Genomic DNA, 22,370 nt, shown 5'->3' with positions numbered 1-22,370 from the left:
TCAGTCCAACATCTGTTTGGACCTGCTCTGGAGTCCTATCAGGTTCACCCTCTTTTCTACAGAGGTGCAGCATTTACAGCAGATGTGCTGCCTCATGTGGCTGCTGAACTTCTTGTCTCTGACGCCGTAGATGAGCGGACTGAGCAGACGTGGAAGCAAATTGGTAAACAGGAAGGTGGTGAATAAGATCTTGGTTCTGTCACGGGGCTGAGAGGTAATTAAAATAATGTTGATTATGGGAGACATGAAGGACAACATGCAGATGAGGACCTGGAGTCCGTGCAGCAGGATGGTGTTGCAGGCGTTTCTGGCCGAGGCCTGGTTTGAACCAGACACTGTCCAGGCGGTGCAGAGGACCTTCAGGTAGGTGATGATCAAAGTCAGGAAGACGAAAGAAAACAGAAGCACCTGAGTGGAAGTGACCACACAAAAGCCACTTAAATGTAAGAATAAGACTATAATAAAACTAAGCTATGAAATGAAAATGTAAGAAAGCTGCTCCATGGAATACACAGTACACAGGAATGACTGATATCAGCAAGAAAATCAATGAAACAACCATCAGTACTTCACCTGGACAACTGTCCTTTGTGCCTTGTGATACTGAGTGTTGTACACAGCGGCTGGGTAACAGATGACGGTCTTTGAGAAGACTGAGAGGGGCTGGGTGGCGAGGATGATGATGACATCTGTGATGGCGGGGATGAAGGAGATGCCCCAGATCAGTGCAATGAGAGCATAGGCTCGCTGCACAGTACAGATCCGGACGTGATGAAGAGGTCGGCAAACAGCGATATAACGCTCGACTGCCATGCCAGCCAGGTTCAGTGGGCTGTTCCTCAATAAAGACAGTAAGAACACACAGATTTACTGTACAATAACTGTTTTGTATCAGTACAGTATTTGTTCCTGACCTGTTTACCCATCTGCTCACCACAACATAAAGGTGAAAGGTGCAACAGACAGGTCCTGTCAGTCGTCGTTTGTTATTCAAAGTTTTTGAACTTTTAACACGCACAAAACACTAATGTATGACAGCCAAGGCTGAGAGGGGGACTATTCCAGGGCCTCGGAACCAGAGGGGACCCAAAAGCCCAAAAGCAATCTCGCCTCAATGTCTGTCAAGTGCACATTTATTTCTCAGTATGCACCAGTGAACCAGGATGTAAAACACAAAATATTACCTAATCTGAGGGCCCAGTCTTTAAGAGGGGCCAAACTTTTATTTGTATCAAGTTATGATGCTGTTATATGTCATATATATACCTCATTAGAATTTAATGCTCCACTGTGTGCACTGGACTTAATGGGTACTTGCACACTAATGCACAGAGAGCGTGGTAAAAATTGGGATCAACAGGGTGGGCCCCTGTTGATCCCAATTTTTTTTATTCATTTTTCCCCTCAGGGACCCCTATCAGTTTAATCTGACATGCAAGCCTGCAACGAAAGATTAATAGCATGAGCATTGTTTATTTATATGATGCTTATTTTTCAATCAAATTAATCTTTTAATCAATGAAATATCAGAAAAAAGTGAAAAATATCTGCTTCAAATTTCTGAAGCCCAAAGTAACTTTTTAAATAGTTAATATTTTGTGACAAAGAGTCCAAAACCCAAAGACACTCAGTTTATTATCATGTAAGATGAAGAAAAGCAGCAAATCCTCGAAGTTGGTATTTTTGGTTTAAACAACATTTAAACGATTAATCACAAATGTTGGTGATATATTTTCTGTCAGTCTGCTAATTGATTATCTGAGTAATCATTGCAGCTCTATAGAGAGTTATATTATTTTATCCTCACACATTCAGGTGTTTTCTCTAATTTGTCACCTGCAGGGATCTCCAGTTCCTCATCAACACTTACAACTGACCAGTAATGTAATGTAACTGAGTACATTTACTCACATACTGTGAGTTTTTTCTTTTCATGCCACTTTCTACTTTCTACTCCAAAACATTTCAGAAGGAAACATTGTACTTTTCACTTCACTACATTAGTCTGAAAGCTTGAATTACAAGTTCCTTTATAAAGATTTTTGCATCCAAAACATATGAAGAGCTTATATATATATATGTATATATATGTGTGTTTCTATGTGTGTGTGTGTTTTGTTGTACATTTAACTACCCAACAGTTTATACAAGTGCAGCTGAAATGATCAGTTGACTAATCAATTAATTGATTGACAGGAAATGAACTGACAATAATTAGTAAGTAAGTATTTAATTTTTCATGGTTTATAATTCACAAATGTGAGATTTGCTAATTTTCCTTTCAATAATTTTAATTTCTTTTTTGTCATTTTGAGGTTTGCACTGTTTGTTTGAAGGTGCCACTTTGGGTAATTATGACGATATTTCTCACTATTTTCAGACTTTTACAAACCAAATGTCACACCGTGGTGAGGTCTGTCTTGTCTTTGGGTTTGTCTCGTCATTTCCTGTTTTATTTTGAAGATCTAACTCTCCCCTCGTTTCAGAGCACTTGCTCTTCCTCATGTGTCCTGTGTGTCCGCCCCGATCACCTGTTGTCTCCACCTGTTCCTGATTACCGTCTATTGTTAAATAGTCTGCGTCTCCCTTGTCTTGTGCCAGTGTGTCTTTGTCCTATGGTCGATTCACCCGAGCCTGTCTTGTCCCCTGTCCATTGCTATGGCAACAGCGTAAGCCTTTGTTCCTCTTAGTGAGTGTTTTTTTGTTTGTAAATTTAATAACCTAGCTTCTGTTTCCTTGTCCTTGTTAATAGCTTAGCCGAATTGTTTTTCGTCCTTAAGAGTGATTTTCGGTTTGATTAATTTGTCATTTAGATTCTTGTTCCTCCGTTTTCTTTGGAGTGTATTTTGTTTTGATAGTTTTCCGAGCATAGTTCTTTCTGTTGTACAGTTAACCTTTTCATAGCCATTTGTATTCTTCCTCCTTCGGGAGCGTTTTTGTTTTCTAGTTTTGTAGCCGTAGCGATTTATTTCCTAGCCTCATTTAGAGCGTTTTTTGTTATCTTGTTTATTTATGTATGCCCATTTTGATTGTGATTTCCTGTTCTTACCATAGCGTATGTTTCATAGCCTGTTTGTTTGGCACGAAGCGAAGAGGTTGCTGGGTTGCTTGAATAAAACTCTGTGTTAAATCTCTGCGTCTGAGTCCCGGCCTGACACCAAACAATCAACCGGTTAATGAAGAAAATAATCAGCAAATTAATGTATAATAAAATAATCACGACTTGCAGTTTTATGCCATGGAATTCAAAATGAGCTTCACCTCAAGCAACGACAACAATAAAATCCTGCTTCTACATTAATGCATGAAATATACCTTAGATAATATCTATCTAATGGTATCACATAGAAAACAGTCAAAGGACATTTTACTGTAGAGTAGATTTACTTTTCGTACTTGAAGTACATTTTCCTGATTATACTGACATACTTTTACTTGAGTTACCTTTTGCTTTTGATGGAGTATTTTCACAGTGTGGTATTAGTACTTTAATGCAATTCTTCCTCCACCACTGAAACGCCACTCGCCGGTGATTAAATCTAACGCACCTCCCGCAGTAAAGGCGGGCAATTTAAACTGTCAGCGATCTGCCCACCGCCGCGTCCAAACTGCTGAAACTCTGCTGGAAACACCTGATATTGACGCTAATGCTACTCAGGTACTACTTCATAAACAAGCCACCTGCCTAAACCGGCATCATGCCACCTCAGCCAGGAAGCTTTTCGGAGGAAATAATCGTGCTCCTCGCCGGTTAATCATGTTACCGTTAGGATTGTGTTCGCAGAACGTCTATCATGTTAGCTAACAGCCGTTAGGTACGTCGCCCATGTTGTTCGCCATCTGTCAGTCATTTCATAGTCAGTCATACACTTCGTATATACTTGAACTTGAGTTTTCTTGTCCTTATTTTAGATAATTTAAAGCCGGGAGGTCCCAAAGATTTATGTGAGGACCAGCTTCACCTGACCAGGCTACTGTAAGTATTTCCCGCATGTGCTAACGTTAGCTAGCATGCTGTCTCTCTGTTCAGTCTGTGTTTCAGCGGTAAGAGGCTATAAATAGTGACTTAGGTTAGTTCTTGTTCCAGCAGACTGCTGGCCGACCAGCATAACACCAGTTCAGAGTTAAACCCAGCCTGGTTCAGAGTGGAAAAACATCTGCACAGTGAAACAGACTTAGCCTGCTTGTGGTTGGGGAGTTTTAGGTGAACTCACAGATGCTAATGCTATATGCTATATGTGTGTGGTCATGTCTTCAGAGTGGACCTGGGCTCCGGAGAGCAGTGTCTTTTTCTCATTAGTATTTACTCATTCTGATGACAGAAACCTAACACATAAAATAACAGTGATTGAAAAACACATGAAAAAAAATGAAATACAACTTTTTCCAGTAAGTGTTTCAATGACAGTGTTTCCTTTTTCAGTGGCAGATTTGAATGTTGATGCCAGCATTTACATTCACTGTTCGAGCTCTGTACTGAGGCCGATATTCAGTATGAGGACTCTGAGCATGCTGGTTGTTTTTTTATTACTGACTGCCGGTTTCTGCTCATATGCTCGTGTGCTGTCATCTATGTCAAGTGCTACATTTGTTTGCAATAATCTTCTGTTATTGTAGGGGCCATGACATGTTTCCTTGGGTTGTTTGGTTGGTGTATTAATGATGTTTTCATGCTGCTGATTAATTCATGGTGGAACACTAAAAGCTCAAATTTAATTGATAGACGGTTAGAGTTTAGAGAAATACATAATTTAAAAGAAATGGATTGATATGACAGCTTGATCTTTTATTCTTCATGTCAAAGTTACATCTTATGTTCTGTGGTTTGCTCTGTTGCTCATGTACTGATGACAAGACCCCAGGGTGACATCAGTATAGACAGATGTTATTGATAATACAACTTTAAAATTTTGGTTGTAGAAATTAAGCAAAGACATGTTATTTCTGGCTAACCATCTTTGTTGATAATAGCTAAAGTGTTATGATCTGGTTAATCTAGTTTTGTCATTTCCTGTTTTATGTTGAAGGTTCACCTCATGTGTCATCTTTTGCTGCACTCCCTTTGTTTTCCCACCCTAGTGACTGTTTGATTTGTTTCACCTGTGTCTCATTAGTTGTCCTTCCCTGTGTATTTAAGTCCATGTCTTCCCTTCAGTCCTTGTCAATTCATCATCGTTCCTTGTGTCAAGCTTGTGTTTCCTGTGTTTTTGGACATTTGCTTTGTTTTGGTTTGGATGCATATGTAGATTTTGTTTTGGTAATACTTGTTTAAAATGGTGAACTGTACACAACTGATGGCTTTTTGTTGTTTGGGGCTAGTGGTATGGTAGTACGGTAGTTTTTGGTTTGCTGTTTGTTAATTTGTCTGAATAATTCCATGATGGATGGGTCATGCAAATGGCCAGACATGAAAATAAAACCATTTATTGATTCTAGCCTGTATAGACATTTCTGTCTTGGTGGCCTGGGCAGAGATGAAGCATATCTTGGGATAAATAGGCATGCTACTCTGGCAACCCCTTTTCAATGAAAACTTAAAGTGGAAGTGGGAAATGCTGATTTTTAAACAAATTGCATCCAAAATTATACTATATTCTGTGTTTTACAGTTGATTTCATTTTTAGTCAAATTCTGTGATTCTGTCTTTTCTGCATTGTGGAAATCACAGGGCCCTACAATCTGTATGTTCATTGTTAGTGTAAATTAACAACTCTCTGATTATTGGCTGCCATGCTTTTAGATTTATCCGTGTCAACGATATCAACTTTGTTCATAGTGTGTATTCACATCTAGCCTCTATACGAGTTGTCTGCCGGTTCAGTGCACACATTTCCTCATTCAAAGTTCTGCTTATTTTATTATATTTTAAAACCCTGCACAAACCTGCACTAGTATTGGTGTAATTGGTAATATGGTTTTAAAAAAATCCTGATAATGGCAATATTCAGACTTTTTTGACATAATGACGCCATACTGTGCGGCACAGCAACAAGAAATATCCCTGAAAGTGAAAGTCAGTTGGCTACTGGCTTACTTTCGAAAAGGGACAGAAGTAAAAAAAAAACAACAAAAGTCAAGTTAAGCCAGACAAATCAAATCATGTGTGAAAATTATTTTTTGTGGTTTCTGTAGCTGTGTTACACTGTTTGATGTGCCTTGTTTTCCTGTGCTGAGACTTCTTTATCTTTATTTCAATCCGGCCTGCTGAAGCTGTGTCATTGTGTCTCCACACAGACACTCAGCACCATGGACAGAGACCAGAGACAGGACTCTCACTGGACATAGTTTGCAGTTTAGCCACCTGCTGGGCCCAGTGTGATATGTGATTGTTTGTAGCTCAGGCAGAAAATCTGATTCTTGATTTCACAAGCTTTTTCACCTTTGCTTTGCTTCTAAGGTCAGCTACTCGATGAGTATTTGTGTCAATTTATGGAATATTGTAGAGCTGAAAGGGCTGAGTGACTGATGAGTTAGCTTTGTCTGCATTTGGGTTCTGTCCCTGTCCGCCTGTGATGCCAATCGTGACATAAAAGGGTTATTTATTTTTCCTTTATATCATGATTTGTGACAAACACGCTGTCATGTTCCAGATTTCGATTTGATAAGAACTGAGGATGGACCTTTCATGGAGTCAGTTTCTGATCATTGTGTTTTTCTTGGTGTGGATTGCTGCTTATTATTTTGTGATCTGTATCAGACATGTCCAGTGTTTTAACTGACACACGAATGGTAATACTTGTTTAAAATGGTGTACTGTACACAACTGATGGCTTTTTGTTGTTTGGGGCTAGTGGTATGGTAGTACGGTAGTTTTTGGTTTGCTGTTTGTTAATTTGTCTGAATAATTCCATGATGGATGGTCATGCAAATGGCCAGACATGAAAATAAAACCATTTATTGATTCTAGCCTGTATAGACATTTCTGTCTTGGTGGCCTGGGCAGAGATGAAGCATATCTTGGGATAAATAGGCATGCTACTCTGGCAACCCCTTTTCAATGAAAACTTAAAGTGGAAGTGGGAAATGCTGATTTTTAAACAAATTGCATCCAAAATTATACTATATTCTGTGTTTTACAGTTGATTTCATTTTTAGTCAAATTCTGTGATTCTGTCTTTTCTGCATTGTGGAAATCACAGGGCCCTACAATCTGTATGTTGATTGTTAGTGTAAGTTAACAACTCTCTGATTATTGGCTGCCATGCTTTCAGATTTATCCGTGTCAACGATATCAACTTTGTTCATAGTGTGTATTCACATCTAGCCTCTATACGAGTTGTCTGCCGGTACAGTGCACACATTTCCTCATTCAAAGTTCTGCTTATTTTATTATATTTTAAAAACCTGCACTAGCCTGTCAAATGAAAAATCAGGCATGAGAGACGAACACACTTAAACGTGTACTGTATGCAGTGGAAATGCTAGAGCCAAGAAAACATCCAGCACAGGTGCAGAATAATTGTGTCAGCACTTTGTGTTGAACACAAACACACACCTACTTGTTGGTGGTCACTGAGATGAGCAGCATGATGCAGCAGTGAGCCAGGTTCATGGGAATGGTGTAGGTCATGATCTGCAGTGCCACAGAGACTGTCAGCATAATCATGTCGTTGATCACCAAATGGATGTACAGCACATACCTGCAGGAGAGACGAGTGCAGTTGTCAGGAAGGGGAGTCAAGGAGACAGAAAAAGGCAGGATGAGAGCAATTCATACATTCCTGATTCTAAAAATGTGTTGCATCAAATTGAGAATAAGCATAACTTTCCAAAAATCAATGAAGCTGTAATATTTTCAGTTGAGTATATTTAAAAAAAAAAAAATATTAGCAAGTGATCACATTCCTTTTAATTTATGTTTAACGCAGCTTCCCAGCCTTTTTAGTATCAAGGGATTATTGAGGAGAGAGATTGATAAATTGAAATCATATTGAACTTGTACTCAGCTCCCAGTTAAATTAAAATTACCAAATCAGTCACAATCACACTTGTGGCATAATAGACAGTATCAAGTTATAAGACCAGAAATCCCATCAGTTTGGCATGTTTTCATATTTGTCTGAAAGAAAACACACATGTACCATGTATCACCTGGGGTCTCTCTGGAAGACCTGGTTCTTAAAGTAGGTATAAACAAAAGCTCCATTGATGCAGTTGATGATGAAGCCGACAGCAAAGCTGATAAAGTTCTTTGAGAAGGCATCACTCAAGCGGTCCAGACGTGTGGTTGAGTTCATGTCACACCTCGTCCTGCTTGATGCTGGAAAACCACAGCTCAGCTCAGTCAGTCAGAGACACAGTCCATTAATGAAATGGAAAATTCAGCTGCTAGTGTCTGTTATTGTTGGGTCAAACCCATTCTCAGTTTAGTCATGCAATTGAATCAAGACTACAGTTCAGATTAAAAAAAAATGAAATCCTCACATGAAATGTTTCACAAAGACCAGATTCAACCCATCATTCAACGACTGAAACATTTGTAATGAAGAAAGAAGACTTTTTAAGAACATTGTCAAAGATAGTCTGAATGAAGAAGGATCTAATTTATAGAAGAGCCCCCAGTGTAATTGAAACTACAGTTGTGATTTATTAAAACAGCACAAGAAAACCCAAACCCTATTAATGATTAGTGAGATGAAATATTATCTCTCCCTATCCCTAGTTATCTCTGATTTATCAAAAACAAAAACCATTAAGTTGAAGCAAATGAAGAAAAAGTCAGGAAGAGCAGCTTCACTCGTATTTCTCTTCACACAGAAAAAAAGACAGCAACCAGTAAACCTTGAAAATGCCTATTTCTGTTTTGGAATATGAGATTTTAACTAGGATTAAAAAAGCATTCTTCTAGTACTGTAGTGAAGTCTTACTTGCAAACTTACTTGAATGGCGCACTGGTCTGGTCTGTGTTGAGATACTGGGCTGTTCCTCAGTCTTCTCTGACAACTGTCAGCAGTGAGAGGACCAGGAAGAGATGCAGTTTTATAGATTTCCATGCCAATGGAAGTGCATGAAGGAGGGGTGGTTTTTGAAATTTGACTGTGTTAGTATATTTTGATTTGGTGGTTTTGAAATAAACTTTGAAACCATCATGAGGGTAAACGAGCAGCTGAGTAGCTACGCTCATTGTTGTCATGAACATAAAAGTTAACTTATTTCCCTATTTAAGGTTGTTCATATTATATCGTTCATTGTACTATTGGTGTAATTTGTAATATGATTTTAAAAAAATCCTGATAATGGCAATATTCAGACTTTTTTGACATAATGACGCCATACTGTGAGGCACAGCAACAAGAAATATCCCTGAAAGTGAAAGTCAGTTGGCTACTGGCTTACTTTCGAAAAGGGAGAGAAGTAAAAAAAAGGCAGCAAAAGTCAAGTTAAGCCAGACAAATCAAATCATGTGTGAAAATTATTTTCTGTGGTTTCTGTAGCTGTGTTACACTGTTTGATGTGCCTCGTTTTCCTGTGCTGAGACTCTTTATCTTTATTTCAATCCTGCTGAAGCTGTGTCATTGTGTCTCCACACAGACACTCAGCACCATGGACAGAGACCAGAGACAGGACTCTCACTGGACATAGTTTGCAGTTTAGCCACCTGCTGGGCCCAGTGTGATATGTGATTGTTTGTAGCTCAGGCAGAAAATCTGATTCTTGATTTCACAAGCTTTTTCACCTTTGCTTTGCTTCTAAGGTCAGCTACTCGATGAGTATTTGTGTCAATTTATGGAATATTGTAGAGCTGAAAGGGTTGAGTGACTGATGAGTTAGCTTTGTCTGACCATGCTGTTGGTCAGACAATCAAGACATGTGAGGACACCTTGGGCCCTGCGCTGTGATGGGCAGTTTATAGACAAAACAACTAATCAGTTAATTGAGAAAATAATTGACAGATTCATCCATAAACATATTGTTAGTGGTATGAAACTTCATACTGGACCGAAACCAAGTTTGGACTATGTAATGTTATGTGAAGGCTAAGCTGCAAGATGATAAGATCACAGTTCCCATCATGCTTTGTTGAAGGTGCTTTACAAACAAATTTGACAAACCTCCATTCATCAATCTGTGTGTCTTGCTCTTCCGATCCCGTTGAGATTATTTCAGCATAAAAGTTTGTCAGAGCTGACTTTGTGTAAACAGCGATAGAAGTTTTATTCTGACAAAACTGTTAATGGTTGTCACCTTGGATTCATCAGTCAGACGGCAGTGACTGTAAACCACACTGGCAGGCACTCAGGTGGACTTTTGGGTAGCCGTTGTGGTTATTTCACCTACAGGTTCACTTTCAGTAACAGCGGTTTGATCCTGATGACACGTTGGCTTCGACAAGCAAGGTACCGAGTCCAGTACTTCCTGAAATGCTCATCCCGAAAACCGATGGATGATAGATGACAGGGCTCATGAAACGAGGGATGATGTAGACGACCAGGAAGAAGATGTAACGAATCTCCAGACTGAAGCGGGGGAAGAGGGAGATGAGAGCGACCTGATATTATATATTTAAAATAGGCACAGTGCATCTTTTACTCCTGTCTGTCTAGTATTTATTTTTAACTGATTAAACATTCCTGGTCACAGCTGTAGGACATACAAGATAATGATAAACAAAGAACACAGTACTTTTTGGTCTATACAGTATCAACAGTCCAATGCAATAGAAGCAGCTGTAAGCATGTATAGACACATAATACCAGTCTGCTGTGGGTGTTGATGCAGGTACTTTATGTGTTTGCTGACTGTGTGTGTGTGTATGCAGGCTGGTGCCAGGTGGCCCAGCTTCAGGATAAAGATGAGAAGCAGTCCGAAACATCTAGCTCTGTTTAAAAAGGGAAAAATATGCCAATCAGCACCTCTAAACTTGACTAGTTAAAAGGTTGGCTCTTGTTTGATTTATCTGTGCACAAACAGGAACTGTTCATGTGCCTGCAGGCACAGTGGCTGTGTGCAGCTGCCTGGAGTCGTGGCATCACAATGGGTTTTCCCAGTTTGTACAGCGACTTGATCTGAAACCTGCACTAGTTGTCCGATGTTTTCACTTTGCACAGAGCTACGCTAGCAGTTTCCCTCTGTTTTGAGTCTTCATGCTAAGATGGGCAAACGTCAACCAGGCTACAAAGTGAATGGATTTTTCCCAAATGTTGAAATATTCTTTGAAATCTACGCTGTATCTTGGGATGGATGGTGATAACCATTCTTAAACCTTCATTAATCTTTCTTTTGCAGGCACTCGTGGGCAGCAGTGTTGATTGGAGTGGTGTAACCTGGCAAATGTAAGTCCATGATTCACTCTTCTTCCAACGCTTAACTTTGTCTGCTATTTGGGGCTGAGCAGGTGGGTTTATGAGGATTTTTTTTTCTCAAAACATTTTCCTGTTGCATCTGGAAATAACACTGATGACTGAACCACAAAGTCAATGTGTGGTTGGAAAATGAAAAGAGTGATCTTAAATAGACTGCAAGGCTAAAGCTAAGGGGCACTGCAGAGTTGTGTTTGTCACAACAAGCAACACCTTTCATATTATACTCAGTCATTGATTACTGCAGCTTTACATTGTTGCTTGTTTGTGATTGGTCCAAGAAATCTTCCAAATTAAACAACAGAATATGTTGTTTTCTGTGTTGTTATGGTTTGGGGACCTTTGTGGCAGTGGTTACAACAACAACCACTTGGTTATAAGGATGACTGCCATTGATGTACACTGATGTTGACCGAAGTGACGTCCCCACTCACGCACTTTTCACAAGTGGATCAGGAGTTAAGTTAGTTTTGTCTGGGTCATTTTATTATGGATTTTATACATACAGTAAATTAGCCACAGGTTGTCCAACTGATTAGTGTGTGAATGACGTGTGTCGCTTTCTCAGCAAAATCCTCTCAGCACTAGTTTGACCAGTGCAGACACACAGGCAGGTGAGCTGCAGACTCTCAGGTGAGCTCTGATGTCACAGTGAAATGTCAGGCTGTAAGTTTTGTCTCTGCCATGAAGCAGCATCTTATGAGCTGCAGGAAACCTCTGAGTTTTGTTCCAGAATCTCAGATTAGAGTAGCACATTACCTGAGGAACATGCTGCGCTTCCCTCAAGTTCTGATCCATTCATTGTCCTGTAACATTTATAGTGAGCGTGCAAGTTCTTAAATACGAATTTTATTCTCAGATTTATCAAAAAAAAAAACTGGGATATAGTTTTAAAATTAGAGAAAAATGTGTTATTATTTATTATTTAAACTTGAACTTATAAATCATCATATTAAATAACAATATGTTTTGAATATGTTCACGTATGTGGATCCTTTAAGGCAAAGGTCTTCTTCTGTTCTTCTTAGCGGTTAGCATTAGCATTAGCATTAGCTAAATGGTAGCATCGGTACTGGCCACTACCTGGAGCATCTCCTAAACAGGCCTGGGTCAGTTGAACGTGGCAGTGCTGTTTGGATTGTGTAGGAGCAGTGTGAACTGGCACTAGGGGGGGCGACTCTGGGACGCCGGAGTTCACCACCTAGCCTAGGAGGTGCAGTGGCACTAAGTAGGTGAAACACCGTTGAAGGGAGGTATCCACCTGATTACCCCCAGAGACGTGTTAGGAATCACTGCTCAGCTGCTCTATTCACAACAGTCACTAGGTTGGCTAGTGACTGTTGTGAATAGAGCAGCTGACAACAATGGAAAGACCATGTGACTGCTTGGAAAGACAGCTGACAGGAGGGAAAAGACCCCACAGGTGCCGGAATGGGCAACCCATGACAGCAGTGGCAAGACTTAACTTGCTACAACCAGACTTAGCTACAACCAATATAAGGAAAATACCCCAAGAGTCAGCGAGAGCAGGGGTGGAAGATGACTCACAGGTGGATTGCATGGTAACGAACAGGATAACAGACATGACTATGCCTTGGATACATGACTCAGTGAGGGATGGGGGCACGGACCCATCTCTTAGGGCCAGAGGTAGCAGTACTCAGGTGACAGTGAAGGCAACTAAGGAGAGCAAAAGTTGTGCAGCAGAGGATAAGAAGCTTCAAGTTTGCCCATGTGGCTGGCAGAAAATAATCCGAGGCCTTAGAACTCATCAGGGAAGGAGGAAGTGTTTAGCGGTGGAAGGGCAGAGTGGCCGCATCGACCAGTATTTCTTGAGAAGTCAGTCGAATCAGTCGGATGAAGTCCAGCGACAGGTAGAAAACCACAGTTCGCAGGATATCAGTAACACTATCCCTGGAGAGGAGGAGGTACGGAGAGGGGATGCAGTTGGTGTTGAGGTCAACAGGCCAGCCAAGGAGAGAAGCATGGAGCAGAAAGCTCGAGTTAGGTGGCCGAGGGCAAATGATAGCAAAGAGTGGGAGGCAGTTGATAGAGATTTATCAATCATATTAAGCAGGCTTAGAGGAGATGTAGTGGAGAAATTGGATAAAATTGGAGATGTGATCTACTCCTATGGTCTAGAGAGATTTGGGGTGCTTGTCAAAAGGAAAGGCAAGAGGGTGCATGTCGGCAAGTCTAGGCGGCAAAGAGAAATAGAGAAGTTAGTAAAGGAAAGGAGGCAGTTAAGAAAGCAGTGGAGGAAGGCGTCAGAAGAAGAAAGGGAGGGAATTAATGTGTTGCAGGAGGAACTGAGAAGCAGGTTAGCAGTACTCAGAAGGGCAGAACACCTTAGGGAGAAGAGAAAGAAGAAGGAACGTGCAAGGTCAGCATTTTTTAGGAACCCCTTTAACTTTGTGAAAGGCTTGTTTAATCAAGAAAAAGGAGGGCAACTTAAGGCAATGAAATCAGAGATTGAACAGTATTTGAAGTCTACGTATTCAGATTCAAAGGAAGAGAGGAACATAGGTCTTCCACCTGGCATGCCACCATTAGGGGAAGTGGAGCAGGAGATGGATGTGAGCCCACCTAGGTGGAGAGAAGTTGTGGAGGTGGTTAGGCGTGCAAAGGCTTCTTCGGCCCCAGGGCCTAATGGAGTCCCCTACCGTGTCTATGAGAGTGCACCTGGCATCTGAAGGACACTATGGAGATTGTTATGCCCCGGTCTAGGGGAACTTTTGACAAAACATGATGAGATGCTCCCCCAGTCTTCCCACTCCAAGAAAGCCAGCAACAACAAGGCAAGTTCAAATAATAGGAGCAGTTTTATTGGCTTCAGAGGGAGAAGTAACAAACAAAAAACACTCTAGATAGCCCTAACTTACCTAACCAAAAGAAAAGGGAAATAAATGACAACTGATAAGCCTACCTCCTATAAATGAGGAAACAGGAGAAAACTGGATTAAATCAAAAGGCTTCTCTCTCCTAATACTGCTCACTTTTGCTACTTAAAGGAATTTGACAGTGTTTGACAATCACCATGATTCACACTACACACGCTACAAACGGATCGTAAGATGCTGCCGTTCACAATGATGGCCTGGCATTTCCTGGTGGTGGAAAGGCTGGAGAGGAGGGAGCGCGCAGTCCGCTGGCTGTTCAAATAGTGCGGGGGATCCGCCCCTTGACCAATCAGGCGAGGCAATCAGACCACCCAAGGGACACACCCGCTCCTCGTTCACACATCATTGAGGACACACGCACACACACACACCTAGGAGAGAGGGGAAAACTGAAACAAACAGACAAAACTAAAATATAAACCACAGGGTCCTAACAAGATACCTGAGAATAGTTTGGGAGAAACAAAGTATTCCAAGAGCATGGCGCAGGGCAGGAGGTGTCTTCATCCCTAAGGAGAAGGAGTCATCGGACCTCAGCCAGTTTCGGATGATTTCTCTCCTAAATGTTGAGGTATATGAAGTCCCATTATCTGTAGCAGAGAGAATGGAAAGGCTAGTTAGCTCTTATATTAGAAAATGGTTGGGTGCTCCCAGGTGCTTCAGCAATGTAGCTTTGTATGGGAAAGGAATGCTTCAGCTGCCAGTATCTAGTCTAACAGAGGAGTTTAAATGCACTAAGGTTAGGACAAAACTTTTATTATCTGGGAGTAAGGACATGTTAGTTAGCAATGTGGTTCCGAATCCTTCTGGGGGGAGGAAATGGAACCCAAGGGCAGCAGTGCAGGAGGCAGAGGCAGCTCTTAGGCATGCAGAAATAGTAGGAAATGTTCAATTTGGCCAGGGAGGCTTGGGGCTTGGCCCAGGCAAACCAGTGTGGAATAAAGCAGGTCTAAAGGAGAACAGAAAGCTTGTAGTGGAACAGGTGCGTAGGCAGGAGGAGTTGTTAAGGGGGGTAAAAGCAGTTGGGCAGGCCAAACAGGGACAATGGTTGAATTGGGAAGGTGTTGAGAAGTGGAAACTTAGTTGGAGGGACCTGTGGAATATGGAGGAAGGCTGTATTAAATTTCTGATAGGGGCGACATACGATGTGTTGCCAACCCCGCAGAACCTAAGTCTCTGGGTACAGGGCGATCAATCGTGCCCACTCTGCTCAGGTACAGCAAGCTTAAAGCACATTTTGTCAGGTTGTAGAATTAGCTTATCACAAGGCCGGTATACATGGCGGCATAATCAGGTGCTGAGAAGCTTAGCCGCAGGCATTGAAGAGAGAAGGAAGCAGGTGAATTCTGGAAGTTCTAGAAAGGAGAGGTTAGTTGTTCAGTTTCTTCGAGAGGGGGAGAAAAATAGAGCTGCCAAGTCAGGGGGAAGGCAGGTAGGTGGCTGCCTGGTAGGGGCTGATGATTGGCAAATGCAGGTGGACTTGGGAGGAAAGCGAGTTGTGCCCCAGGAAATAGTTTATAGTAATCTGAGGCCGGACATTGTCTTATGGTCCATGAGCAAAAAGACTGTATTTTATTGAGTAAAGAGTTCCTTGGGAAAATTCAGTGGAGGCAGCTTATGAAAGGAAGAAGACTAAGTATGCAGATTTAAAGACAGAATCTGAGCAGAGGGGATGGAAGACCAGGGTTTGTCCGGTTGAAGTGGGGTGTAGAGGTTTTGTTGCAGGGTCAGCTGTTTCACTGTTGAGGGAGCTGGGAGTGCAAGGGCGAAATTTAAGGAAGACAGTGAGGGAGATGTCAGATGAGGCTGCTAGGTCTAGTCAGTGGATATGGATTAGGAGAAATCATAATAGTTGGGGGGTGAAATAAAGGCAGTGAGGGAGTAGGGGGAGGCAGAGGACATGCCTAATCCGGCAGGAGAAGAGGATACAGTCCGAACAAGACACCTCTCCTCTGCTCTGCTTTCCCCGCCCCATCTTCTCGCTCTCCCAATAGGAAGAGAACCAGGAAGAGGAAGTCTAGATAAGGTGGGGGTGTGGCCAGCTAGAGTCTCTCTTTGGGACCATGCGGCCTGTTCAGGTGAGTTTGCGTTGTAAGATGTTAGGGTTTGTTTTCCTGCTCTGTTTGCTTTTTGAAGGAAATGGTAGGGTTTGTTGCTTCTTGAAGAAATGTTAGAAGAGGGTGTTAAATCTGGTCTGTGGCTTAGGCCTCAACCTTCAGCACCCTCTAAATTTTCTACCCCCTACCCGAACAAGGGTCTGTATCCAATCCCTACTTTCATCTTTGACTCTACCTCTTTATTTTCTACCCCCTACCCGAACCAGGGTTTGTGTTCCCACCCCGCTTTTATTGGTGCAGCTGGTGAGAGGCAGGGGTGGATGATGGTAGTGTGGCAATCGGCAGTTACATGTGGCATCTAGGCCTGTGGCCTGTGGTAGCATTGTAGCAGCTAACAATAGCTAAAGCGGTGGTAGTATGATAGTGATATGATACTAGCAGTTAGTTAGCAGTTAACATCAACAGTATAGGTGAATCTAGCTTTATTGTCTTCTTCTGTTCCTCTTAGCAGGTAGCGGTTAGCACTTAACATTAGCTAAATGGTAGCATCGGAACTGTATTGTCTTCTTCTGTTCTTTACATGGGGGCGGTTAGCATTAGCATTAGCAATAGTTAAATTGTAGCATCGGTGCTGGCCACTACCTGGAGCATCTCTGGGTCAGTTGAACGTGGCAGTGCTGTTTGGATTGTGTAGGAGCAGTGTGAACTGGCACTAGGGGGGGTGACTCTGGGACGCCGGAGTTCACTGCCTAGCCTCCTGGAGGTGTAGTGGGACTAAGTAGGCGAAACACGAGGTTTCCACCTGATGACCCCCAGAGACGTGTTAGGAATCACTGCTCTTTGGCATGTATAGAGGCAGATTGGGGCTCCAAGGTTCTTCACTGAGAATGAATACTCTTTTTGAGCACAAGTATCTTGTGTTTAAATTAACTTTGGCATGTATAGAGGCAGATTAGGGGCCCAAGGTTCTTCACTGACAATGAATCCTCCTTTTAGCACAAGTATCTTGTGTTTAAATTAACTGAATATGTTCACGTATGTGGATCTTGTGATGGTAAAAGTCTTAAGAAATTCAGCTCTTCAATCAGAACAATGGCTAAAGCAACTGAATTTTTAATGTGAGACACTGGGACACTGACAGTAAACAGTCACATATTTCAGAGCATTTTGCAAAAGCTGGTTTACATTGTATGACGGCAGTTAATAAAAATGTACAATTTTAATTCTGGCTTGTCACAAACAATCCTCTCAGTTCACACCAAACTTGTGTGGTCGGTATTTGCAGATAATGAATGAAGACATGCAAATTTACAGTGTGGTCTTTTAAGGAATTCAGTGTAACATCTGTTTGGACCTGGTCTGGAGTCCTATCAGGTTCACCCTCTTTTCTACAGAGGTGCAGCATTTACAGCAGATGTGCTGCCTCATGTGGCTGCTGAACTTCTTGTCTCTGATGCCGTAGATGAGCGGACTGAGCAGACGTGGAAGCAAATTGGTAAACAGGAAGGTGGTGAATAAGATCTTGGTTCTGTCACGGGGCCAAGAGGTAATTAAAATGAGGTTGATGAAGGGGGAGATGAAGGACAACATGCAAATGAGGACCTGGAGTCCGTGCAGCAGGATGGTGTTGCAGGCGTTTCTGGCCGAGGCCTGGTTTGAACCAGACACTGTCCAGGCGGTGCAGAGGACCTTCAGGTAGGTGATGATCAAAGTCAGGAAGACGAAGGAAAACAGAAGCACCTGAGTGGAAGTGACCACACAAAAGCCACTTAAATGTAAGAATAAGACTATGATAAAACTAAGCCATGAAATTAAATGTAAGAAGCTGCTCCATGGAATACACAGTACACAGGAATGACTGATATCAGCAAGAAAATCAATGAAACAACCATCAGTACGTCACCTGGACAACTGTGCTTTGTGCCTTGTGATACTGAGTGTTGTACACGGCGGCAGGGTAACAGATGACAGTCTTTGAGAAGACTGAGAGGGGCTGGGTGGCGAGGATGATGATGACATCTGTGATGGCGGGGATGAAGGAGATGCCCCAGATCAGTGCAATGAGAGCGTAGGCTCGCTGCACAGTACAGATGTGGACGTGATGAAGAGGTCGGCAAACAGCGATATAACGCTCGACTGCCATGGCAGCCAGGTTCAGCGGGCTGTTCCTCAATAAAGACAGTAAGAACACACAGATTTACTGTACAATAACTGTTTTGTATCAGACACCAATCAGTTTAATGCGACATGCAAACCTGCAACGAATGATTAATAGCATTCGCATTGTTTATTAATATGATGCTTATTTTTCATTTAAATTAATCTTTTGCTCAATGAAATATCAGAAAAAGCTTGAAAAATATCTGCTACAAATTCATGAAGCCCAAAGTAACTTTTTAAATAGTCAGTGTTATGTGACAAAGAGTCCAAAACTCAAAGACACTCAGGAGGCATCCGATCAAGATGCCTGAGCCACCTCAGCTGGCTCCTCTGGACGTGGAGGAGCAGCGGCTCTACTCTGAGCTCCTCCCGAGTGACAGAGCTCCTCACCCTATCTCTAAGGGAGCGCCCCGCAACTCTGCGGAGGAAAGTCATTTCGGCCACTTGTATCCGAGATCTTGTTCTTTTGGTCATGACCCAAAGTTCATGACCATAGGTGAGGGCAGGAACGTAGAGCTTTGCTTTTTGGCTCAGCTCCTTCTTCACCACGACTGACCGGTACAACTAGGGCTGGGTATCGATTCAAATTTCAAGAATCGATTCGATTCCGATTCTTGAGATTCAGAATTGATTCGATTCGATTCGGGTTAGTGTTATTTAAATCGTTTTTTGAGCTGTTTCCTGATTGTGTAGTTGTGCAACATATTAATAATAGTTTTATGTTGACATTTGGCAGCAAATAAATGAAGTATTGGCAGTTAATGATGGTTATAAGACTAGTGAAAATGGCAAGGACCAATCCCCCTCCCAGAATGTTGATAGACGAGTATTTTACAGACATGATGTACGGCAGAATTACTGATGCATTATTAAAAATATGACATTAAGAATTCACCCAAAAGCTGTTGCTGTTAAATACAAATGTACCTTTAATTTGGCCATTTTGTCCACAAACAGCTGTGAAGTAATTCATCAAAATGTATAAAAAATAAAGAGATTCAGTCAATGTAAAGAAAGTGCTGCTGGTTACAGGCTTAGTAATCAAACTAATATAAACAACATCAGAGGTAGTTGGGTACCTTAGAAAAAATAAGTGTCTCACAGTTTTTCTTTAGAGTAAATCTCACTATAAATCATTCAATTGCTTTCAAAATGCGAACATGTAAACTGGCATTTTAAACGTGAACTGGAACCTGTCTTAAAGTCACATCAAAGCAGGTGGTGATCAGTTGACAGATCAGCCCCCCTCTTCACCCGAGTGTCCAAGACATACAGCCGAAGGTCAGATGACACGACCACAATATCCGGCCTAGAGTGTACTGGTGGCAATAATTAAGTAGTTTTTCATGGTTTATAATTCACAAATGTGAGATTTGCTAATCTACCTTTAAGGAATTTCAATTTTTTTTTTGTTGTTTTGAGGTTTGGACTGTTTGTTTGTGAAGGTGCCACTTTGGGTAATTGTGACAATATTTCTCACTATTTTCAGATATTTACAAACCAAACAATCAATCGATTAACAAAGAAACATGACATGAGGCACAAATGGTACAGCTCTGCTCCAAGTCATACATAGGATACTTTGAAATACAGAAGTGGACAATGCTGATTTTTAAAAATAAATGGCATCCGCTTTTTGGCAAATCTGTACTATATTCTGTGTTTTACAATTGATTTCATTTTTATTGTAAAATTCTGTGATTCTGTCTGTTTTCCGCATTGTGTAAATCTCAGGGCCCTACAGACTGTACGTTTATTGTTTATGTTTACTCTCTGATTAATGGCTGGCATGCTTTTAGATTTATTCGTCTCAACGATATCAACTTTGTTCATAGTGTGTATTCACATCTAGCCTCTATACGAGTACACACATTTCCTCATTCAAAGTTCTGCTTATTTTATTATATTTTAAAAACCTGCACTAGCCTGTCAAATGAAAATTCTGGCTTCAGAGACGAACACACATAAACATGTACTGTATGCAGTGGAAATGCTAGAGCCAAAAAAAAACATGCAGAATAATTGTGTCAGCACTTTGTGTTGAACACAAACACACACCTACTTGTCGGTGGTAATTAAGATGAGCAGCATGATGCAGCAGTGAGCCAGGTTCATGGGAATGGTGTAGGTCATGATCTGCAGTGCCACAGAGACTGTCAGCATAATCATGTCGTTGATCACCAAATGGATGTACAGCACATACCTGCAGGAGAGACGAGTGCAGTGGTCAGGAAGGGGAGTCAAGGAGACAGAAAAAGGCAGGAGGAGAAAAATAGGCAGAAGGAGAATAATTCATACAACCCTGATTCTAAAAATGTGTTGCTGGCATCAAATTCAGAATAAGCATAACTTTAAAAAAAATCAATGAAGCTGACGAGGTTAAACATTAAATATGTTGCCTTTGTACTGTTTTCAGTTGAGTATATGTGAAAAAGTATTAGCAAATGATCACATTCCTTTTAATTTATATTTAACGCAGCTTCCCAGCCTTTTCAGTATCAGGGATTATTGGAGAGAGGAGAGAGATTGATGAGATTAAATCATATTGAACTTGTACTCAGCTCCCAGTTGAATTAAAATTACCAAATCAGTCACAATAAAACACACATGTACCATGTATCACCTGGGGTCTCGCTGGAAGACCTGGTACTTAAAGTAGGTAGAGACAAAAGCTCCATTGATGCAGTTGATGATGAAGCCGACAGCAAAGCTGATGAAGTTCTTTGAGAAGGCATCTCCGAAGCTGTCCAGACGTGTGGTTGAGTTCATGTCACACCTCGTCCTGCTTGATGCTGGGAAACCACAGCTCAGCTCAGTCAGTCAGAGACACAATTCATTAATGAAATGGAAAATTTAGCTGCTAGTGTCTGTTATTGTTGGGTCAAACCCATTCTCAGTTTAGTCATGCAATTGAATCAAGACTACAGTTCAGATTAAAAAAAAATAAAATCCTCACATGAAATGTTTCACAAAGACCAGATTTCTTATTCAACGACTGAAATATTTTTAATGAAGAAAGGAGACTTTTTAAGAACATTGTCAACGATAGTCTGGATGAAGAAGGATCTAATTTATAGAAGAGCCCACAATTTAATTGAAACTAAAGTTGTGATTTCTTAAAACAGTACAAGAAAACCCAAACCCTATTGATGATTAGTGAGATGAAATGTTATCTCTCCCTATCCCTAACCTATCTAACCTATCCCTAGTTATCTCTGATTTATCAAAAACAAAAACCATTAAGTTGAAGCAAATGAAGAAAAAGTCAGGAAGAGCAGCTTCACTCGTATTTCTCTTCACACAGAAAAAAAAGGCAGCAACCAGTAAACCTTGAAAATGCCTATTTCTGTTTTGAAATATGAGATTTTAACTAGGATTAAAAAAGTATTTTTCTAGTACTGTAGTGAAGTCTTACTTGCAAACTTACTTGAATGGCGCACTGGTCTGGTCTGTGTTGAGATACTGGGCTGTTCCTCAGTCTTCTCTGACAACTGTCAGCAGAGAGAGGACCAGGAAGAGATGCAGTTTTATAGATTTCCATGCCAATGGAAATCTATCAAAGTGCATGAAGGAGGGGTGGTTTTTGAAATTTGACTGTTAGTATATTTTGATTTGGTGGTTTTGAAATAAACTTCTAAACCATCATGAGGGTACACAAGCAGCTGAGTAGCTACGCTCATTGTTGTCATGAACATAAAAGTTAACTTATTTCCTTATTTAAGGTTGTTCATATTATATTGTTCATTGTAGTATTGGTGTAATTTGTAATATGATTTTAAAAAAATCTTGATAATGGCAATATTCAGACTTTTTTGACATAATGACGCCATACTGTGAGGCACAGCAACAAGAAATATGCCTGAATGTGGAAGTCAGTTGGCTACTGGCTTACTTTCAAAAAGGGAGAGAAGTAAAAAAAAGGCAGCAAAAGTCAAGTTAAGCCAGACAAATCA

General features: G+C 41.1%; 2 protein-coding genes across 2 annotated transcripts; both read right to left on the bottom strand.

Annotated features, from left to right (window-relative positions):
* On the bottom strand, positions 1-8,237 carry LOC121612209 (odorant receptor 131-2-like). The gene is made up of 4 exons (XM_041944926.1): positions 8,092-8,237; positions 7,500-7,640; positions 574-838; positions 1-408 (listed from the first exon to the last, which is right to left on the bottom strand). The coding sequence occupies exons 1-4, from the start codon at positions 8,235-8,237 to the stop codon at positions 1-3; spliced, it is 960 nt and encodes a 319-aa protein (XP_041800860.1).
* Positions 8,238-10,288: 2,051 nt separating this feature from the next.
* Positions 10,289-21,186, bottom strand: LOC121612200 (odorant receptor 131-2-like). The gene is made up of 5 exons (XM_041944914.1): positions 21,041-21,186; positions 20,480-20,620; positions 18,161-18,425; positions 17,612-17,997; positions 10,289-10,457 (listed from the first exon to the last, which is right to left on the bottom strand). The coding sequence occupies exons 1-5, from the start codon at positions 21,184-21,186 to the stop codon at positions 10,289-10,291; spliced, it is 1,107 nt and encodes a 368-aa protein (XP_041800848.1).
* Positions 21,187-22,370: the final 1,184 nt, after the last annotated feature.

Source organism: Chelmon rostratus, chromosome 2 (genome assembly GCF_017976325.1).
Source record: "Chelmon rostratus isolate fCheRos1 chromosome 2, fCheRos1.pri, whole genome shotgun sequence".
In the NCBI taxonomy this organism is placed as follows: Eukaryota; Metazoa; Chordata; class Actinopteri; order Chaetodontiformes; family Chaetodontidae; genus Chelmon; species Chelmon rostratus.
This window is presented reverse-complemented; position numbering and strand designations above follow the sequence as displayed.